The following is a 16,686-nucleotide window of genomic DNA, read 5'->3' as shown; positions in this document are numbered from 1 at the left end:
CATGAAAATATAGTATTCCTGTTTTAACTCCTTAGGGGACATTGGGAATTTTTTTTTTTTTTAACACTCTGCAGCGTTCAAACAAAAGTACTTTTTAATGAACACCTAGAGTACAAAAATGAGTATCTGTGCATTTGTTTAGGATTTCTGCACGCGTGCAGAGCCTGCAGTTGATTTTTCTCTCCTTTTTTTCTTTCTGTTCTTTTTTTTTTGTCTTTAGCTTGCATTTTTAACGTTCTTTTAAGGTAAGAGACAATAGCATGTGAATCCCAAAATTAACAGCGTTGTGGTAATACGGTTATAGGAGGCTTGGGAGGAGTGTGGAATTGAACCGTAGCATTGTATTCGCTTGGGGAGCTTTAGTATGATTTATTCTTACTGAAGTTCATATGAAAAAGTACTGAACTACTCATGAGATATTTTATTAGATACCGAGCAAAGGTTAGAGAATTGGGGCACTTCTTTTCGTATGTTTTTCCCAGCAATATTGGTGCTTTGACACGAAAGAGTTAAGCTGATATCTGGAAGACCAGAAGACAGATGAGAGCCATTTTCAGCTTGTCCTGTCCCTGCTGAAGCTCACTGAGTAGCACAGCATGGACTAGCGTGTTTCACACACACTCTGCCTGTCTGGGGAATGTACACATTGTCCTTCCAAAATCAAACTTATTAGCACATGTAGAAAAGGGTGACTGACTTTGGGGCAGCGCTGTGCTCAAAGCAGCGTTCGTGCTGCCGCGGTTCAAAGGCTTGGAAAGCTTTGAACAGAATGGAGAGGTTTTAAATGAATTTTAAGATTTGTAATCCTGCTAGCCACAGCGCTGGTTTCCACCTTAAATGTCAAGTTTTGAACGTTGTCTGGTAGTCAAGCCTAGGCTTACTAATACTGCTTAGAAGATGGTTGTTTATGTAGGCGTTCTCCAGTAGCTATTTCCACATTCTTTTATTGCAATGGTAAAATATGGTCCGTTCTCTATTTCTGATGATGTTTTGGGAGGCAGTGTTAATTTTTGAAATAAGGTGGAACAACAGGTAGAATTATGAAGCTCTTTTTGTAACCCTTGTTAGCATTTTTAATTAAAAAAAAAAAACAAAAACAAACCACACCAAAAACCAAACACTCCACAGAACGATACCAAAACCTTGCAGCATTTTCTCTAAGTGTGGCTGTGGGATGCTATGGAACCTGCTACTCTTATCCAGCGTTTTTACTGGGCAGTACTGCTTTATATCGGATGATGTTTTCAAATAAATGATTAGCTTTGTTCCAAAAGCTCTTGAGAGGAAAATTACGCTGTGGTGATTTTTTATCCCCTTTCTGTGGTGCAGAGCCTCTCCTGACTCGCAGCGATAGGTGGAACTACCCACATTTTCCACATAGGGTATTGATACCATCGTTACCGTGTACAATTAAAGCACTGTAATATTAAGATTGTGACAGGTACGGCACAGAGTAAGTACGCAAACCAGTTACGTTGATAGCTAAGGAACTTGTGAATTTAGCTCTGTGACAGGAAATCATAAGTCATTAAAATTTGCTTTTGATTTGCTGGTGTTTCAGGTTTAATCGCAAAAAAAAGCAAACACAAAAAACACAGAAAAAATGAGTGTACTTAAAAGGATAATAGAAAACTGTGTATTTTCCTTAAACAGATGGCTGCACTGCAGAGTCCCTTTTATGGTGATAAAATGAACTTGTACTCGCTGTGCAAGAAGATAGAGCAGTGTGACTATCCACCTCTCCCTTCAGATCACTATTCAGAAGAAGTAAGTAATTTTCCTGCTCATGGGCTAGATCCTCATTTTAGTGCTGGTGTGCTTCCAATGAAGTAACGAACTTGTGCAGCTTTATGTTATTTGCAGATGATGCCTGTAAGTGTTTGCTCGTCAAACTTGCTCAAGTGTTTCTGTCAAAACATTTCCCTGAAATGGTGTAAAATTTTGGGGGGATTAAAGATGGAAACTTCATCCTTTTAGCTTCTTAATTTCATTGAGCTTCTTTGCAAGTATGACAAAAGGCTGTCCTAGAACACACAATGCTATGTACTACGTGTCATAGTGGGATTGAATCTTACATATGGATTATGCTTTCCTAAAAGCACAGCTATACAAGTTTACACTTGGCAATAAATCAGAACTTTGTTTTTCTAGAGGTTCCCATTAAAATCGGTACGATGTAGCTCACGAGTAAAAATGAATTTAGTTCCCATTTATCTGCATTATACAACTACGAAGTACTGCTTGGTACAATTGAATGGCAGTTCTTTTATGAGGAAGGGTGGAAGCTAACAGTAAATCTCAGAGAAATGTAGCAGGACATAATATAATTGCATATCGCAGCGGGGTATGTTTTAAGTTGATATATAGCAATTCTTTACTGTCATTAATGCATTGAAGGGGCGTAGTTCTTTTTTATTTTTTTGAAGCTATAAAATGGGAAGAAACAAAATATTTTCTTAAAGTAGCAGGATTAAAAAACATATAAATGCATGTAAATGCTAGTTTTGAAATAAGTTTCCCACTTTGAAAAGGATCAGGGAGGACCGATAGAAGCTGTAAAGCAAAGGATGCATATTAGTAACCAGTTCTAATAGAATTCAGCCCATGTGAATTGGAGATTACTTGGAAAACACAAATAAAAACCAGCACCAAAATACCTTCTAATAAACATAAAGGTTCCTGCATTTTCATTTATAGGATAGGGATTGTAATTCTGAACCTTGAATTTTTTGCTGTCAAAGACAGTGATTGGACTGTTAATAAAAGATAACTGCCCGGTGTTTTGTTTTGTTGTATTTACAGTGACAGTTTTTCCTCTTACGGAAACAAAAACTGGACTTAAAAGGATAATTCTGTGACTTGGCGAAGGATGGAATTTTGATCTATTGTGTAGTATATGCAATAAACCTCTTTGTGGGTTTACCAATTAGTCATTTTACCTTGGCCGTTCTTAATTACTATTTATTGTAGACTATAGATATGGCAGTTCACATAACCAACTTGAGAACTGGAGGCCTAGAAATACAGTAGGGTGTGAACAATAATGCAAAATGATAGCAAGAATGTCAGGGGCCGTTCTTTGTTGTGTCATTCATGCTGTCTTCCTTTTTCCACGAAGCGCATGAATATTTCACATATCTGCATCCTCATCCTCTATTCTTCTTGACTAATTTTCAGACTGTCTGCATTTGCATTTCACATGGTAGCTGATTAGGAGATGCCGAGTGCAGCAGTGAAACCTCAGCAGGCGGTTTCCATGGTGACCTTCAGCAGGATTTTAATGATGATACCACTAGTGGTTCGTTGAAGTTGGCCTGCCTGCGGGGCTACTTCGCTGCAGCTAAGTGTGAAGTTGGATATGCGGATTCCCAGCCAAGGGGCAAATATCAAAGCCTGGCCCAGATAGAAGGTCTTAGAGTTGGGACAGGGAAAGAGGTTCCACCTTTTGCTTACCTCTGTGTAGCTTCCAGTGTCGGAAGCAGATGCAAAGCACAGGTTACGTTTTCTTCATTTGAAGGGAGACGTTTACTTCTATGCTTTGGGTAAACAAGGTAGGTTAAAATATAATGAGAGATTCAGAGCTGTAATAGATGTGGAAATAGTAACTTAAAAGGAGTAATCAGCTGAACTATAGAGATTGCACTGAGAGCGTTTCTTTTGTTCCAGTGTGCAAACTTGCATTATCTGCAGTGTATGCAAAAAAAGCCCATTAGTTACTGCACCAAAGTGTAATAAAAAAAATAAATCTTTTTTTGAAAAGTGCTTTCTTAGCACAAATAGTACTAAAAAACAAACAAAAATAGGAGCAAGCAAGCATTATCTACTGTATTAACTTATTCTCCTTAATAATCTGCTCTGGTAAGTTAGTTACCTACTCTTTAACCAGACTGGGAGCACATTCCGAGCAGTAAAGTTCGGGGGTTTCTGAACACTCAAATCCACATGTTCTATAATGAAGAGTTTTCTGGAAAGAACCATATCTTTGAGTATTCATCATGTATCCTATGATGTAGGAGTGTAAACGCTTCCCTTACAGGTGCTGGACAATTGCTTTTTGGGGGAGTCATATAATTTAATGAGATAGACTACTAGGATTTCTAATCCAAAATTTAAGTTGTGTTTTCACGAACTTTGTTGAGCAGTAAGAGTTACTGTCCAAGACTTTTGAATGTTTAACAACTTCACCTATCTCCAATCTCGAATATTCCTTAAGAAACCTGATGTTCAGGGTAAGTGCTCAGTACTTAACAGCAATATGTTTTACTTCAGGGATTTGAAAGCTGGGGCTCCCTTGCCACTCCCCAGTCAGTACTCATAAAATCCTGTCAGCCAATATTAGTGTCACATTGCTTTTGTGGTAGGTGAAGCCTTTCAGTCTTCCCTCTGAGGTGCTTTTCCTCACAAGTCCGTAGCCAGTCCCCTGCCCAGATGAGAAGGCTGAATGCAGGTCTAGAATTGCCGTGTGGGTTGCCAGCATTCCTTCCAACACTGAGTCTCGGGAAGGTCTCCTATTCAGAGAAAGGTTTGTGAGTTTATTATTATTGTTTCAATCATCTGAGATTTCTTATACGAAAAGTTTTCTGTCTCAGTTGTCTGACAGTGCCAAGTACTTGCCTGTCACAGTGCTTAGTATTCTTCCCCCCTCCCTTTCTCCTGACTTGAGCGATAATTGTTTATTTCATAGCTGAAAAACCTGCTAAAGTTAAAGAAAGCGTATCCCACTGCTCCAGTGTCAGGCTAAGCTCCAGGCTAAACACAGTCATTGTGCTAAGTGCACAGAGGAGGTTAAGAACAGTAAGCAGCCAAAGGAGTTTGCAGCTTGGGGATGTGAGGATACAACAGGAGCTCCTTCCAGCTCGGTCGTAAGTCTGTTCTGCCTGTTGGCCAGTCTGTGCCAGTTAATACTAAGAGTTACTCTACCTCTAGTGGTAATCTGACTTGAGAACCCCAGTGCCTCTTCCTGTGCTACTGTCAGGCTTTTCTGCTTCATGAGAATTTCATTAGTACTAGAGGGGCCGGCAAGTCATCCCAGGTTCATTCAGATAGTTGCTCAAGTAGGTAAAGAAGTATTACTATGGCCAACTATTAGCATTCAGCATGAACCCCTTTTCAGTTGTCAAAGACTAACTCTGTGTGTAACTATTTTCATTCTGCTATGCTCTCTTACAACTGAAATTCTGGGGAGAGGAGGGAGGAAGAGGTTTAGCAGTGTTAGCAATGGCTGGCATTTAAGTAGGAAGACTCATGGCCATGTCGATGACTACCATTTATATTTTACTGTGATAACTGCAAAGGATCGTTACCACTGGTTGAGTTCATCTCTTGCAATGTGTTGAGAAAAGAACCTCTGAATAAACTAATTCACGACTGTCCCTTGTTATTAACATACTCATAAACCTTTTCTTGCATCTGGGCAGCAGTAGCTACATGGTCATTTTGGTTGGGGTTAGTAAATAACTGTGCAAGCTGCAAACAGCAAAGGCATCGTGTAGGTGGTTGGTTTCTCTAGGTGTGCTTGAAAAGGTGAGTAGGGCTGGAAAGCCTTATCTAATGCAGTGATGCCATTTAGCTCGTGTCTTTGTAACCATTGAATCTCCATGGCCATCTTTGAAGCTCTGAACTATAATATAGTATAACTAAAATAAGAAAGCAACTCAAAAGGCAGACATCCTGTTAATGACTTAATTTCAGACTCAAGTTATTTATTGCTTCTAGTATTTTCTAAAATGGGAAAGTTCAGTTTAGAAAGTGAAATCAGTTGCCCATGGACCAGCAATTAGAAAACATGGAGTGGACTGGAGAAGCTAAGCACAACTTCCCAAGCTTTTCACAGGTAAATTTATTGGAGGATCTCCTTGTATTATTCTAACTACAGCTGATTTACTGGTAAAAATGAGAGAGAATCCCATTACTCCACTAATGATAGCTTTATAGGTGTCAGTCCTTCAAGATCTTTTACTAAGACTTTATTTACTCTACGCAATTCTACTGAACAGATGGAACTCTTCACAGATAAAGATATATGTATGTGTACGAGATTTGATGTTGTATTCCCCTGATAAATTCCTTTTGTGTTCTCTTTATAAAATGTTTACATATTTGGTTCTAATTTCAGGATTGGGTTTTTGATGTTCTGAAGTGTTTCCTGTTTGCCACGCAGGCTCTATGAGCTGTTGCACGGCAAGCTGTTGCTCTCTGTTAGTGTATTGTCGGCTGGTCACATTGTGTCCCAGCTGTTGCTTCTACAGGAGCTTATTTTACTTTTTCTATTACATTTTGGTAATTATTTCTTACGGTAGTTCATAATTTCCAATGTTCTGTTCCCCAGATAATTGGGCATTATTGTGGACTAATAGTTTTTCCTGCTGGTGGTATGATATTTCTATTCACTGCCTGTCAGAATGAATGTGCTAGCTTTAAAATCCATTAGTCAGATAAACTTAACATTTGAGATTCAAATAGCAGGTGTGTTGCTGGATCTGACCATCAACCAAGAAGAGAAACATTAAAGTAAAATGATGAGCAATCTGATCACTGTCTTCAGAATTCATCTGATATATAATTCATCTCATATATAAGTATTAATTTCTCTTCCCAAAAGCAGCAGAACGTTTTAGTGACGGTTTTTGTATTATTAATTGTGGAGGAACCTGCGTACAGTGCGTGCTGTTTGCAGCTTCTGCAAACGAAGTTGTAGATAGTTGTATGTAACGTTTCTTCCTTCAACTTCTGGACTTGATGCTCCAGCGCATTGAAATTCATCTTCAGAAAAACTAAGAGTATAATTAGAATTTAAAATCCTTCTTGATCTTTTTGTACAAAGCAGGAAGGGAACTCTCTGATGGCACATTTGAATATGCTGCCTGTGTTGCTTTTGAATAATCATGGTGATGAGGTCACTCTGCTAGTTGCAGGAATTGGGTTTTCTCAGTAATACACCTAAGAATGCTTCTGTGAACATGTTTATTAATTGTTTCGTTCTATAAAGGGGGAAAAAAACAACACCCTACAAATAAAAACCAGGACGTAGTCCAAAGGGTATTTACTTCAGTATCGTGTTTCCAAGGCCAACATAATGTGATGCTTCCTCAAAGTACTTTCCCAACTTTCATTTTTAAGTTCAGAATCTTAATAAGTCAAAGGTGGAGGTTTGAAATTAAGAAGTTCTCACTGGCTTTAGCAGGAGTTGCCATTTGAATGAGGTATTACAAAGTTCCATGCATGTTTGAAGTTACATGTTAAAAGAATTAGAACTTAGGTCTCCTTGTTACTTTTTTATGCTGATATTTTCTTTTCTGACGATAGTGTAAAACAACAACAGCAACAAAAATAGTGTTGCATACATGCTTGCATAAAACTGTGTGCATTATGTGTGGAGAGAGAGCGCCGAGCGTGTGTTTATGCAGAGTTGCTGTGCTGGGCTAATTGTTGTCAGTCTTTTCAATTTGAATTTAAGAATGCACAAATATTACTTGGCAGGATTGTTGGCTTTCTTACGTGTTATTTTCCTCTCCTAGCTGCGACAGTTAGTTAATATGTGCATCAACCCGGATCCGGAGAAGCGACCAGACATAACCTATGTCTACGACGTAGCGAAACGTATGCATGCACACACTGCGAGCAGCTGAACAGACATCGGATCCAGAAGATCAGAAATGTTCAAGTGTTTTAAATGAGTCGTCCCACCTCTTTGCGTTGCAGAAATGTAATTATTTGAAACTTACCGTTGTGCTTTGTAAACTCATTTATATACGAACTTCAGTGTTTTCTCTTTGTTTTTATTTTTTATTTTTTTTACTTTTTACCAACTTGCAGATTTAAATGTTTAAAGCATAACTTTAAAAGATGCTGAGAGCCACTGTTTTCCATGTTAAGTGAGTTCAAGTATGTTTTCTTCACTGACAAAATGTGTTCAGTTGGGCCTCAGTTCTAAAACACAGTTGCACTTTTGCACAGGATACAGATATTAGGCTTATGTAGAAGCAAAATGTCTGAATCTCACACCTTTTTAGTAATTTATAGGAAGTATGAATCAGCACAGTTATGTTTCTTTTAATCTTAGTTCTAAAAGGGGTATACTTATTGTAGAAGGTTATTGTATTTTATACTGAAATATAGTTTGCAGTTCTCAGCACGGGAATAGACAGATGACATGATTAGTTCTGTGCTCGCCAAACATGATGCAAAAATAGTTAGTGGGGAAAAAAGCCTTACACTGAAATTTATGTTACCGTCCCTTTTCATTATGCTGTTCTGTCATAATGCACGTAAAACATTTGTTGGAGGTTTTATGGGAAAATTTAAGGTGTTGATTCTGCAGTTTGATCGTTTTCAATAGCCTTGTGCAGCAGTGCCCCAGGGCAATGCGAGTCTGCATAGCTGAGTGTTAAAACCCTGCAGATGCTGCCTGTAGTGAATAGTGCTCGTCTGAGGCCAGCACGTATGAGAGGATCTGATTAAAGGATGCGATCTTTAAGTTACAGATTTCTATTTCTGTAAATGTCACTGGTTGTAGAGTTTTGTATTTAAAGTAATTGGACCTTATAATGCTGTATTTAAAGATGCTTTTAAAGTACCAAAGTCTTTTGGAAAAATATATAGTTGTGTTCTAAAACAAAATATATTATTCCCGAGTATCAGATTTTGTATTTTGTATCCTAAGAAGTAGCTTTTTATTTAGTAAAAGTAAATTTTAGCACTTACGTTTCAGAGTAAGTTCCCACTTCTGTTTTAGAAATGAGTATTGGTGCGAACTGTCTGACAGGTATTTCCTTATTGAAAAGGAGTGTCACGATATTTTGGTTAAATCTTAAACCCTCTCTGGTGTGCTTCGTATTGTTTTCATTGCTAAGGGAAAAGGGGTGTTTGTAAACAGAGATGGGACTCAGATTTCCTGAATGTCAAGACTGAACTTTTTTTTTGAGAATACCCAGAGCTGTCAGAACAGAATTGTTACCGATGAGATTGCTAGGAAGCTGTTAGTGTCACCTAAGCCTTTTGTTAACGTGAGTAAAAAGAAGTTAGTTGAGAGAAGATCAGCAATACGTACATCCGCACGGAGGTTCTGTATGCAGTCAGTTACCTGCACTTCTTGTTCTGCTGATTTTCTTCTCCGTGCAGCTTTTTTATTGGGTTTAATGCTCAAAGAATGCAAATCTAAATGGGGGAAATTTGGAGTTAGATCAGTCGTGCTTTGGGCAGGGTTTGTTTTTTTTAGTATATTTTTAAAAATTAGACATAATGTGGAAATTCTGTTTGGCAACGTGCAGCTTTTAAACGTTATGTGCCACATCTCCATCTTGGTACATCGTTTTTCTGCTGTTTTGTTCTAATTTCCAGACTTTGTAGGACAAGTCCTTTGTTTTCCTTCTTGCTGCCGTATTTACTTGATCTTGTCTTGTAGGACTCCAGTGGAACAATGTATAGGAAGAAAGTGCTTGAGAAACCTTGGTTTGTGTTTAACAGCTTCTGTATTTGCATTCATGTATTAATCTGATAACTGTACTTTAAACGAATGATGGTTATATGCTCAGATGTCAGAGCAAAGTGGTGGTTTCTATTGGCAAAGGCAGCACCGTACTTGCTTGACTGCCATGGTTAGTTCTTAATATGCACAAGAACTCCAATCATTCTTCTCCGAAATGGACTAGAATATTCCAAAGTCACTGACAAAAATAACTGACACAATCAGGCTGCATGCATCTAATGTTATGCATCAGGTATGATTACTTTGCCTGAAAGTAACCAAGTTTTTCCCCCCTTTTCTGGAAGGATTAATGGAGTAAAGAAATGATGAGTTAAAGGTTAGCAAATGTGTAACACATTGGTGTGGGTGTGGGGTTTTTTTGTTTGTTTTGCTAATTAAATTTTGTGCTGAGTAAAAAATATTGGTTGTTTCTATTTTAAAAACTGTAGAATAAATGGTACAAAATGACTCGGGTACCAAAGTTTGTATTTGAGAGGTCTGTATCGGTTCATGGAATTGCTTGTATAACTGAGGTTCTAGACTCTATCCAGTAAGTAAACCGCCTAGTAATGTATGAAAACAATGTCTGCTGTAATAATTCCATGTGTGCTGTACATTTTGTAAACTGCTTCCTGTTATAGGAACAGCATTCTATTTTTCATCTTCTGTTGCTGGTGAGATTTGGCACTGTTTATTTAAATCTATGGCATTACATGTTTGTTTTCTTTAAGACGAACCTGTTATATTTCTAAGCAAAATGGTCTGACCTGCACCCCCTTTTGTTTCAGTAGTACTACAATATGAACGTGTTTCATGACTGAACTTCGTGTTCTGAATGACATTGCATTAAAATCTCATCTACTATCTTGAGAGCTCCCCTGCTGTGCAGTAGCCTAATAAAAATAAAGTGTACAGATATCAAGTACAGTGTAAAAATAACAGTGCTTCTATGATATGTTTTCAAACTTTTCTTATTGCAGACACGCTACAGTAGTTGCTGTTGGTCTTACAGTCAGTTCGCTGTTCCCAGCGTTTAATTATAGGTGAGTGTTCTAGAACTGTAATGATAGAAAGTACATCCAAAAATTTCATTACCATTTGTCTAAAGCTGTATCTAAAAACACTGCACTGGGTATGGTTGTAATTGATTATAAGTTGTGCCTTTACCTAAAATTACTCTGAAATAATACAGAAGTACCTAAAAGGCTTAAGAATCAGGAAGAGCTCCTGTTTGTGACCCCAGCTTTTTTTGAGCTCCTGTCAGCTCTTGTTTACAGATAAAGTGTTAATTTTTTTTATTATTATTATTATTTTTAATGTGATTTCAGTAATTTTGGGTGACCCTTGTTTGCTCACAGTGGAATAAATAGCAATTAGTAGGGTACCTATAAGTGACACGCTCTGCTCTTTTTGTATGTCTTTGTTTTGGTAGGACAGACTTAACGTATTTTTTCCCCACTTCCACTTCAGCAATCCAGCTACTCGTGGTACGAGCAGGCAGTAGAAGTACGTGTTCTTCTTGTAATGAGCTGAAACTTAAAAAACATGCCAGTGTACAGGAGGATGAAATACAGTATTAGATGTGTCTGGGCAGGTGAGTGTTTTATTCATGCGCACGATTAAGACAGCCGTGAAGAGTGAAATTGTTGACAGAGTCTTGGAAAGGGAAAGGGACTTCTATTGCTGGTGGTCCTCAGCTATCTCTGAATGGGACCCAGAAGCGCGGTGATGTTTGCTTTCAGCAAGCCAGCCATTTGGTCCCTGTCTTGGCAGTTAACCAGAGAGAAGAGTATCTTAATGGCTGAATTTGAATGCCGGTGGTAAATGCTGTGTCAGGTGTTTGTGCTTTTAGGAACCGAAGGTTTATGTGAGAGGAAGACAGTCAAGGCCTTCAGCTGGTGTTCTGTGGAGAGTTGGTTCAGTCTGGAAGTAGAAATGCTGAATAACAGAGTTCAAATAGCTTCCCCCATCCCCGTAGTTTTATTACCATTTTAGCAGTCTGAAGTTTTTCCAATGCTCCACATCCCTGTATCAGCTAATGGCCATTGACAGTGCTGATCTTCTGGATTCTGATCTTTGGCCTGATCTGGGTGAATAACTTAATCTTCTTGCAGAGATCACTGAAGTGGGGAAATGCAGACTCGGGGCATCCCCAGTGATGTGACACTTAGTTTCCAAATGTGATTCGCATAGAGATTTTTAAGGATTTTTTCCAGTCTTCGCTCCTTTCCCTAAGCCTTATTCTTGGGATTCTTGTTCTTGATTTCCATATTCTTCCCCTGCCTCTCCTTCGTCTTCCCAGTTGTCTCTTCCCTCTTTCAAACTTGAAGTTCTTGTTTTCCAGATGCCTGACAGTTCCATTCTTTCTTTGTGGCTTTGCTGAAATCCACCCACTCCTGCCTTCTCAAATGTTATCCCTAACCATAGGCAAGATGGATGTTTTGTTTTGTCCGGATCACGCCTTAGCTCCATTGTTCTTCATTCAGTTTTTCTAGCTGCCACTTTGATTTCTGGCTTTAGACAGATGTTTTCCCTGCCTCAATCCTTCCCATGACCTCGTCTTTACTAAATACTGTGTGCTTTATTATCTCTCATTTTTAAATTCCCTGTCTCTGATCACTACCTGCTCTCTTTCAGCATATCTGTCGTTCTCTCTCCTGTACCCTGTCACTCACTCCTTTTGGGATCTCCAGTCTATTAACCTTTCTGACTCTTTCACTCTTCTCAGCTGCCTCCTTCCTTCACTGGCCTTACCTCCTTTGACTCACTGGTCTTTATTTTCATCTCTGTCTGCTTCTCTCTATGTGGTTTCTTTGGTTGCTTCTCACAGTGCCCTGTCTCTACTACCTTCCCTGGACATCTTCTCATGTTATTTCTTAATTTCCATTCCTCATTTTTTGGATATCGCTGCAGAATATCAACACAACAAAGCTTTGGACTCAGCTCTGCCTTACCTGTTGTAATTCTCCTTCCAAATGGACTTTTTAACCATTTGGGCCTCATCTTCTTTCTCGGTGAGTTTGCTTTTCATTTTAGGTTTTATGTGTTGTATTTTTTCTTCCCCAAGCTGTTTTGCTTTCTTAGAATCTGTTTTGAACCAGGCCTCTGCCTCTCACTGGTGTGAGTTTGTCCCTTTAATTCCTGCAGCTCTTGTTCATTTCTTACTCATTTTGAATGACTTTCAGGAATGACTCCTTCACTAGCAACGAATTTTCTCTTTTACTCCTATCTCGAAGTGCACGGCTCCCCTCGTATTAAATGCTTTGGTTTAATACTTGTCCCTTTTTTCCCCATTTGGAATCCCCTTATTTTATGTACGTGAACCTCCTCTCCCTGTTTTCATGTCTTTTGTTTTGCTGTGCAATTCAAGTGTCCCAAAGATCCAGTGCCCTCTTCCCCAGTTTGGCTCTCTGATATTTCAATCTCTGGATCATTTCTTGACTATTTGTCCAGACTCCCTCTAGACATTTTTCCAACATCCCTGATGATTTTATTCCCTTACACTGGTTTCTCTTAGTTGCTGTTCTCTGTGCTGTGTCTAACTGCAGTTACACTGTGTTACATTGCAGGTTAGCATACATCAGCTGCAGATAAAGTAGCTTCTGTACTTGCAGCAGTGCTGCAGGTTCCTACCAGAATCCACACTTCCGTTTGCCCTCTGGGGCTGGAACGGAGCCTCTTTGCTGTGCTAATTCTGTATCCACGTGACCCTAATTTGGTGTCAGATCAGATGTGCTAGCAGTGCACTGCATTGTTTTCTGTGTACACATACTGTTAGCCTTCCCAGCTGTAACAAGCTTTCAGACTTAGAAGGCTATGTTTGCAGACATTCACTGATGATCACGTTGTCTGACCTTTGATTACTCCTGGTTATTTTATTCTTATGCATCTGTTCAAATTGAGTAGCAAAAAATGTTATTAATTATCCATTAAACTAAGAAGTTTTAGTGATAGTGTTTATTATTTCTTTGATTATAGGGTAGAGAAGCAGATATCAGGATGTTTGTGTATATATACACACATTCATGTCAACAAGAACTGCTCTGAAAGTAATGCCTTCTGTGTTATTGTGGTGGCCAGCAGTGTTGGAGGTGGATTTTAGTGGTATGGTAGGGGAGGCTGAAACTTCCCAACAATTTTCTGTGAAGTTTTGTTGCTGTGTGACAGATGGCAGCAGTGGGGCAAAATGGTATCTGACGTGGAAGTGCGTATGAATCAGTGGTGTGTCACTGAATTCCTCCATGTGGAAAATGTGGCCCTTGTTGACACGTGTGGATGCTTGCTGCAAATTGATGGAGACCGAACAGTGGATGCGAGTGTAGTGAATGTTGAACTGCTTGGGCAGTGTTTTCGTAGCAGTGATGCCATCACAGTAGCTGTAAAACATTGGTTACCCTCAGCTGGTGCGGACTGTGAAGAGCACAGCATGCTGTTCACTGCTGGTGAGAATGCACAGCTAATGGTGGTAACTGTTGAAAAACAGTTTCATCAAATAGCGTTATCACGTTCATAGAGTCTTTTATTTCCATGGAAGTAAATAGGAGGCATTACTTTCGGAGCAAACTACGTAGTAAGTACTTATTTGCACCGTAGTAATTCTTTACTTAGAGAGGATCAGTTCCTGGTTGGTAAAAAGCAAATTCTTTCCTAATGTTATGTTGGATTTTTGTTTTGTTTTTGTTGCCAGCTTGTGTAATTAGTTCTTTTACAACTGTTTTAATGATGTGGCCTTACAACTTTTGTGTGATAAAAATCTTCCGTTCATGTGGCAATAAAAAGAATGTAAGAAATTAGGTACATCGAGTCCTTCCTTATAGTTTCACTGTTGGTTATTGGAGTCCAAGCAGTAGAGACCAGCCTCAGACTGGGCAGAAATGGTCCTCAAGACAGTAAAGATGTGCTGGGATTCACTGCTTTCTCTCTACTTTCTAGCTCTTGGTTCTCTGCCTTCACTAGGAGCTTGCTGAGGGCACTGCAATACCACCATGTTAAGGGCTAGTGGAAACTTGAAAACTAAGTTAAATGTTAATACTGATGGGCTCGTGTTCCTGTGGTGTCCTTTCTCAGAACGACTGGGAGATCTTTCATTTAAAAGTGATTAAGAAGTTCTTTGTATTTAGAGGTAAATGACTTCTACTACTTAGATGCCATCAATACTTCATTTCTAAACCTACTAGGTGTTTCCCAACAGAGTGCGGTTCTGCCTACCTTGGTGAAGCAGGGGATTCAGGATCCTGGATGTAACTTGCTGTTTCTGTCTTCTGGAGCATCCCTCAGGAAAGGTAACTGCCCACTGGTATTAAGGAAGAAGATAATGTGCACCTGAGTAATGGCTGATTATGGGGACTCTACTTCTCTGTTCTTTGGTGCTGGTGGAAACGTGCCTGCGGAGATGGATCAAAACTGAGATTTGGGGCTGGAATGGTGTAGGGGGTGGGTGAAGGTGCTTTGCAGGGAGTTTTGGAAAATCTTCCCAGGTGATCAATGGGAAAACAAAACTTGAGACTTCTGACAATGAATTTCTTGGAAGCAAATGAAAAGTGTGACATACACTTAAAAAACTTGACAAGAAGATTCACCCATGAGATATCATGAGATATTTTACTTAATAATTCTTTCTTGATCTTAGGAAATAGTCTTTAAGAAAGGGTAGCTTGATGGGGTGGAGGTAGTCTCTGAGTGTCACATTGGTACTGGAGCTTTTACAGGATCCGAGCTTGTTGACTTGATAGTTGAGTAAAAACTGTGCCGTGTCCCCCTCTTGAATACCATCCCTCATCTGATGAGCGCAGAAAGAGTCTGTAAATGTGAAAGGAAGCAAAAATAGTTTTTGGAAATAAACACTGGAGATTTTAAACTACTGGTAAAGCTATGACTGGTTGATTTGGTTGAACTTGTCTTTTTAGCTCTACAAAGATAAATGGATGAATTAAATAGGATCTTTAATAGGTGTTGTTTCTCTGTTTGTTTACCAAATGCTTCTTGACTTAAAAGTATACTGAAAAAGAAACAAACCCACGTGTGAAATGATAGTTTTATATACATTTGTGTATGTATAGTAGCAGCACTTTGCAAGCCTTGCATGCTCCTTTATAGGAGGGCTTTGTGAGTTACCAGTAGTGACCCAGATGTACTCGCTGTCCCTTACTGCTGCATTGTGCTGTTGTGAATGTGTTCATGTTCTCGTGGTTAAAATCTAAGGACTGATCTTGCGTCCATAAAATGTAAGGCTTACACCTTTAAGTATATATATATATATATATATATATATATATATATTAAAAAAAAATCAAAAAAAATCTCTATACTGTAAAACAAGGCAATTATTTGGTCTTTCCACAGTGCTGTTTCCTGTGTGTGGGTATCAGTGGTAAGCATGGCTGTTAGCACGGCTGGTGCTAGTTTGAGCATCATTAAATGGAAGCCTGCTGACACTGCCCATTGATCCACCAGCCTGCACAGGGCCTCTGGGCCACAATGTTTCCTCCCCCATTGCTTACTTCTCTCTGAGGATAACCAGTTGGAAGAAATGACCCATTTGCCTGGAGTTTTCAGAAGCAGTGGGCAGTTCAATGCGAGTTGTCAGGTTGTGCTGTAAGGGCAAAGGATCATGCAGGTGACCCATCTCTGTCATTGGTTTTCTATTGCTGCGGTGTTTGGATGTCCCTCACAGTAAGACAGCCCAAGCAAACCTTGTGAAACTGCACTGGAAAGCAGACATGTCACAGAGGGTTGGTTTGAGCCATAGTGCTTTTTTTTAATGCTCTTTATTTTTAATAACAAAATGCCTGGGATACTAAGCAATCTATTTATGAAATTATATTTTTAACGAAAATCTTCTTATTTCTATGGGACTGTGCTGGTTGGTGATGATGGTTCTGGATGGGCAGGAACAGATAACATCCAGTTAATATCCACACAGTGGAACATGTTACTTCTTAAGTTCTTCCCATTTAATTATCGTCGTCAGTCTTGGCTTGCGTGTTCTCCTTAATGGCACTGATGGCTCTCAAAACTTACATAAGCTCTTATAAAGGCAGTTTAGGTATTTTAGCACTGTGTGATATGAGAACTTGTGTGTACTTTGCAATTAATGATTTATATTTCTTTTCCATGCAAATTTTGAATTAGATGTGCTCAGGATTGATTAACAGAAGGGGGATGAAATGCCATAATCCTGATCAGAATCTCACTGTACCAAAGTGGTACATCTATGTGAG

At 39.1% G+C, this 16,686-nt stretch overlaps 1 protein-coding gene across 5 annotated transcripts in view; it reads left to right on the top strand.

Annotated features, from left to right (window-relative positions):
* NEK7 (NIMA related kinase 7) overlaps nt 1-14,254 on the top strand; it is a 57,989-nt gene extending 43,735 nt beyond the window's left edge. For all 5 annotated transcript variants that reach the window (XM_072343079.1, XM_072343083.1, XM_072343078.1 and 2 more), the window contains exons 9-10: nt 1,654-1,767; nt 7,518-14,254. In XM_072343079.1, coding sequence (XP_072199180.1) covers nt 1,654-1,767; nt 7,518-7,628 — 225 coding nt within the window. In that variant the 3' untranslated portion in view covers nt 7,629-14,254. The remainder of the gene's footprint in view (nt 1-1,653; nt 1,768-7,517) is intronic.
* Nucleotides 14,255-16,686: the final 2,432 nt, after the last annotated feature.

Source organism: Excalfactoria chinensis, chromosome 8 (assembly GCF_039878825.1).
Source record: "Excalfactoria chinensis isolate bCotChi1 chromosome 8, bCotChi1.hap2, whole genome shotgun sequence".
NCBI classification, from domain to species: Eukaryota; Metazoa; Chordata; class Aves; order Galliformes; family Phasianidae; genus Excalfactoria; species Excalfactoria chinensis.
The sequence above is the reverse complement of the archived record's forward strand: the minus strand, read 5'-3'. Positions and strand labels throughout refer to the sequence as shown.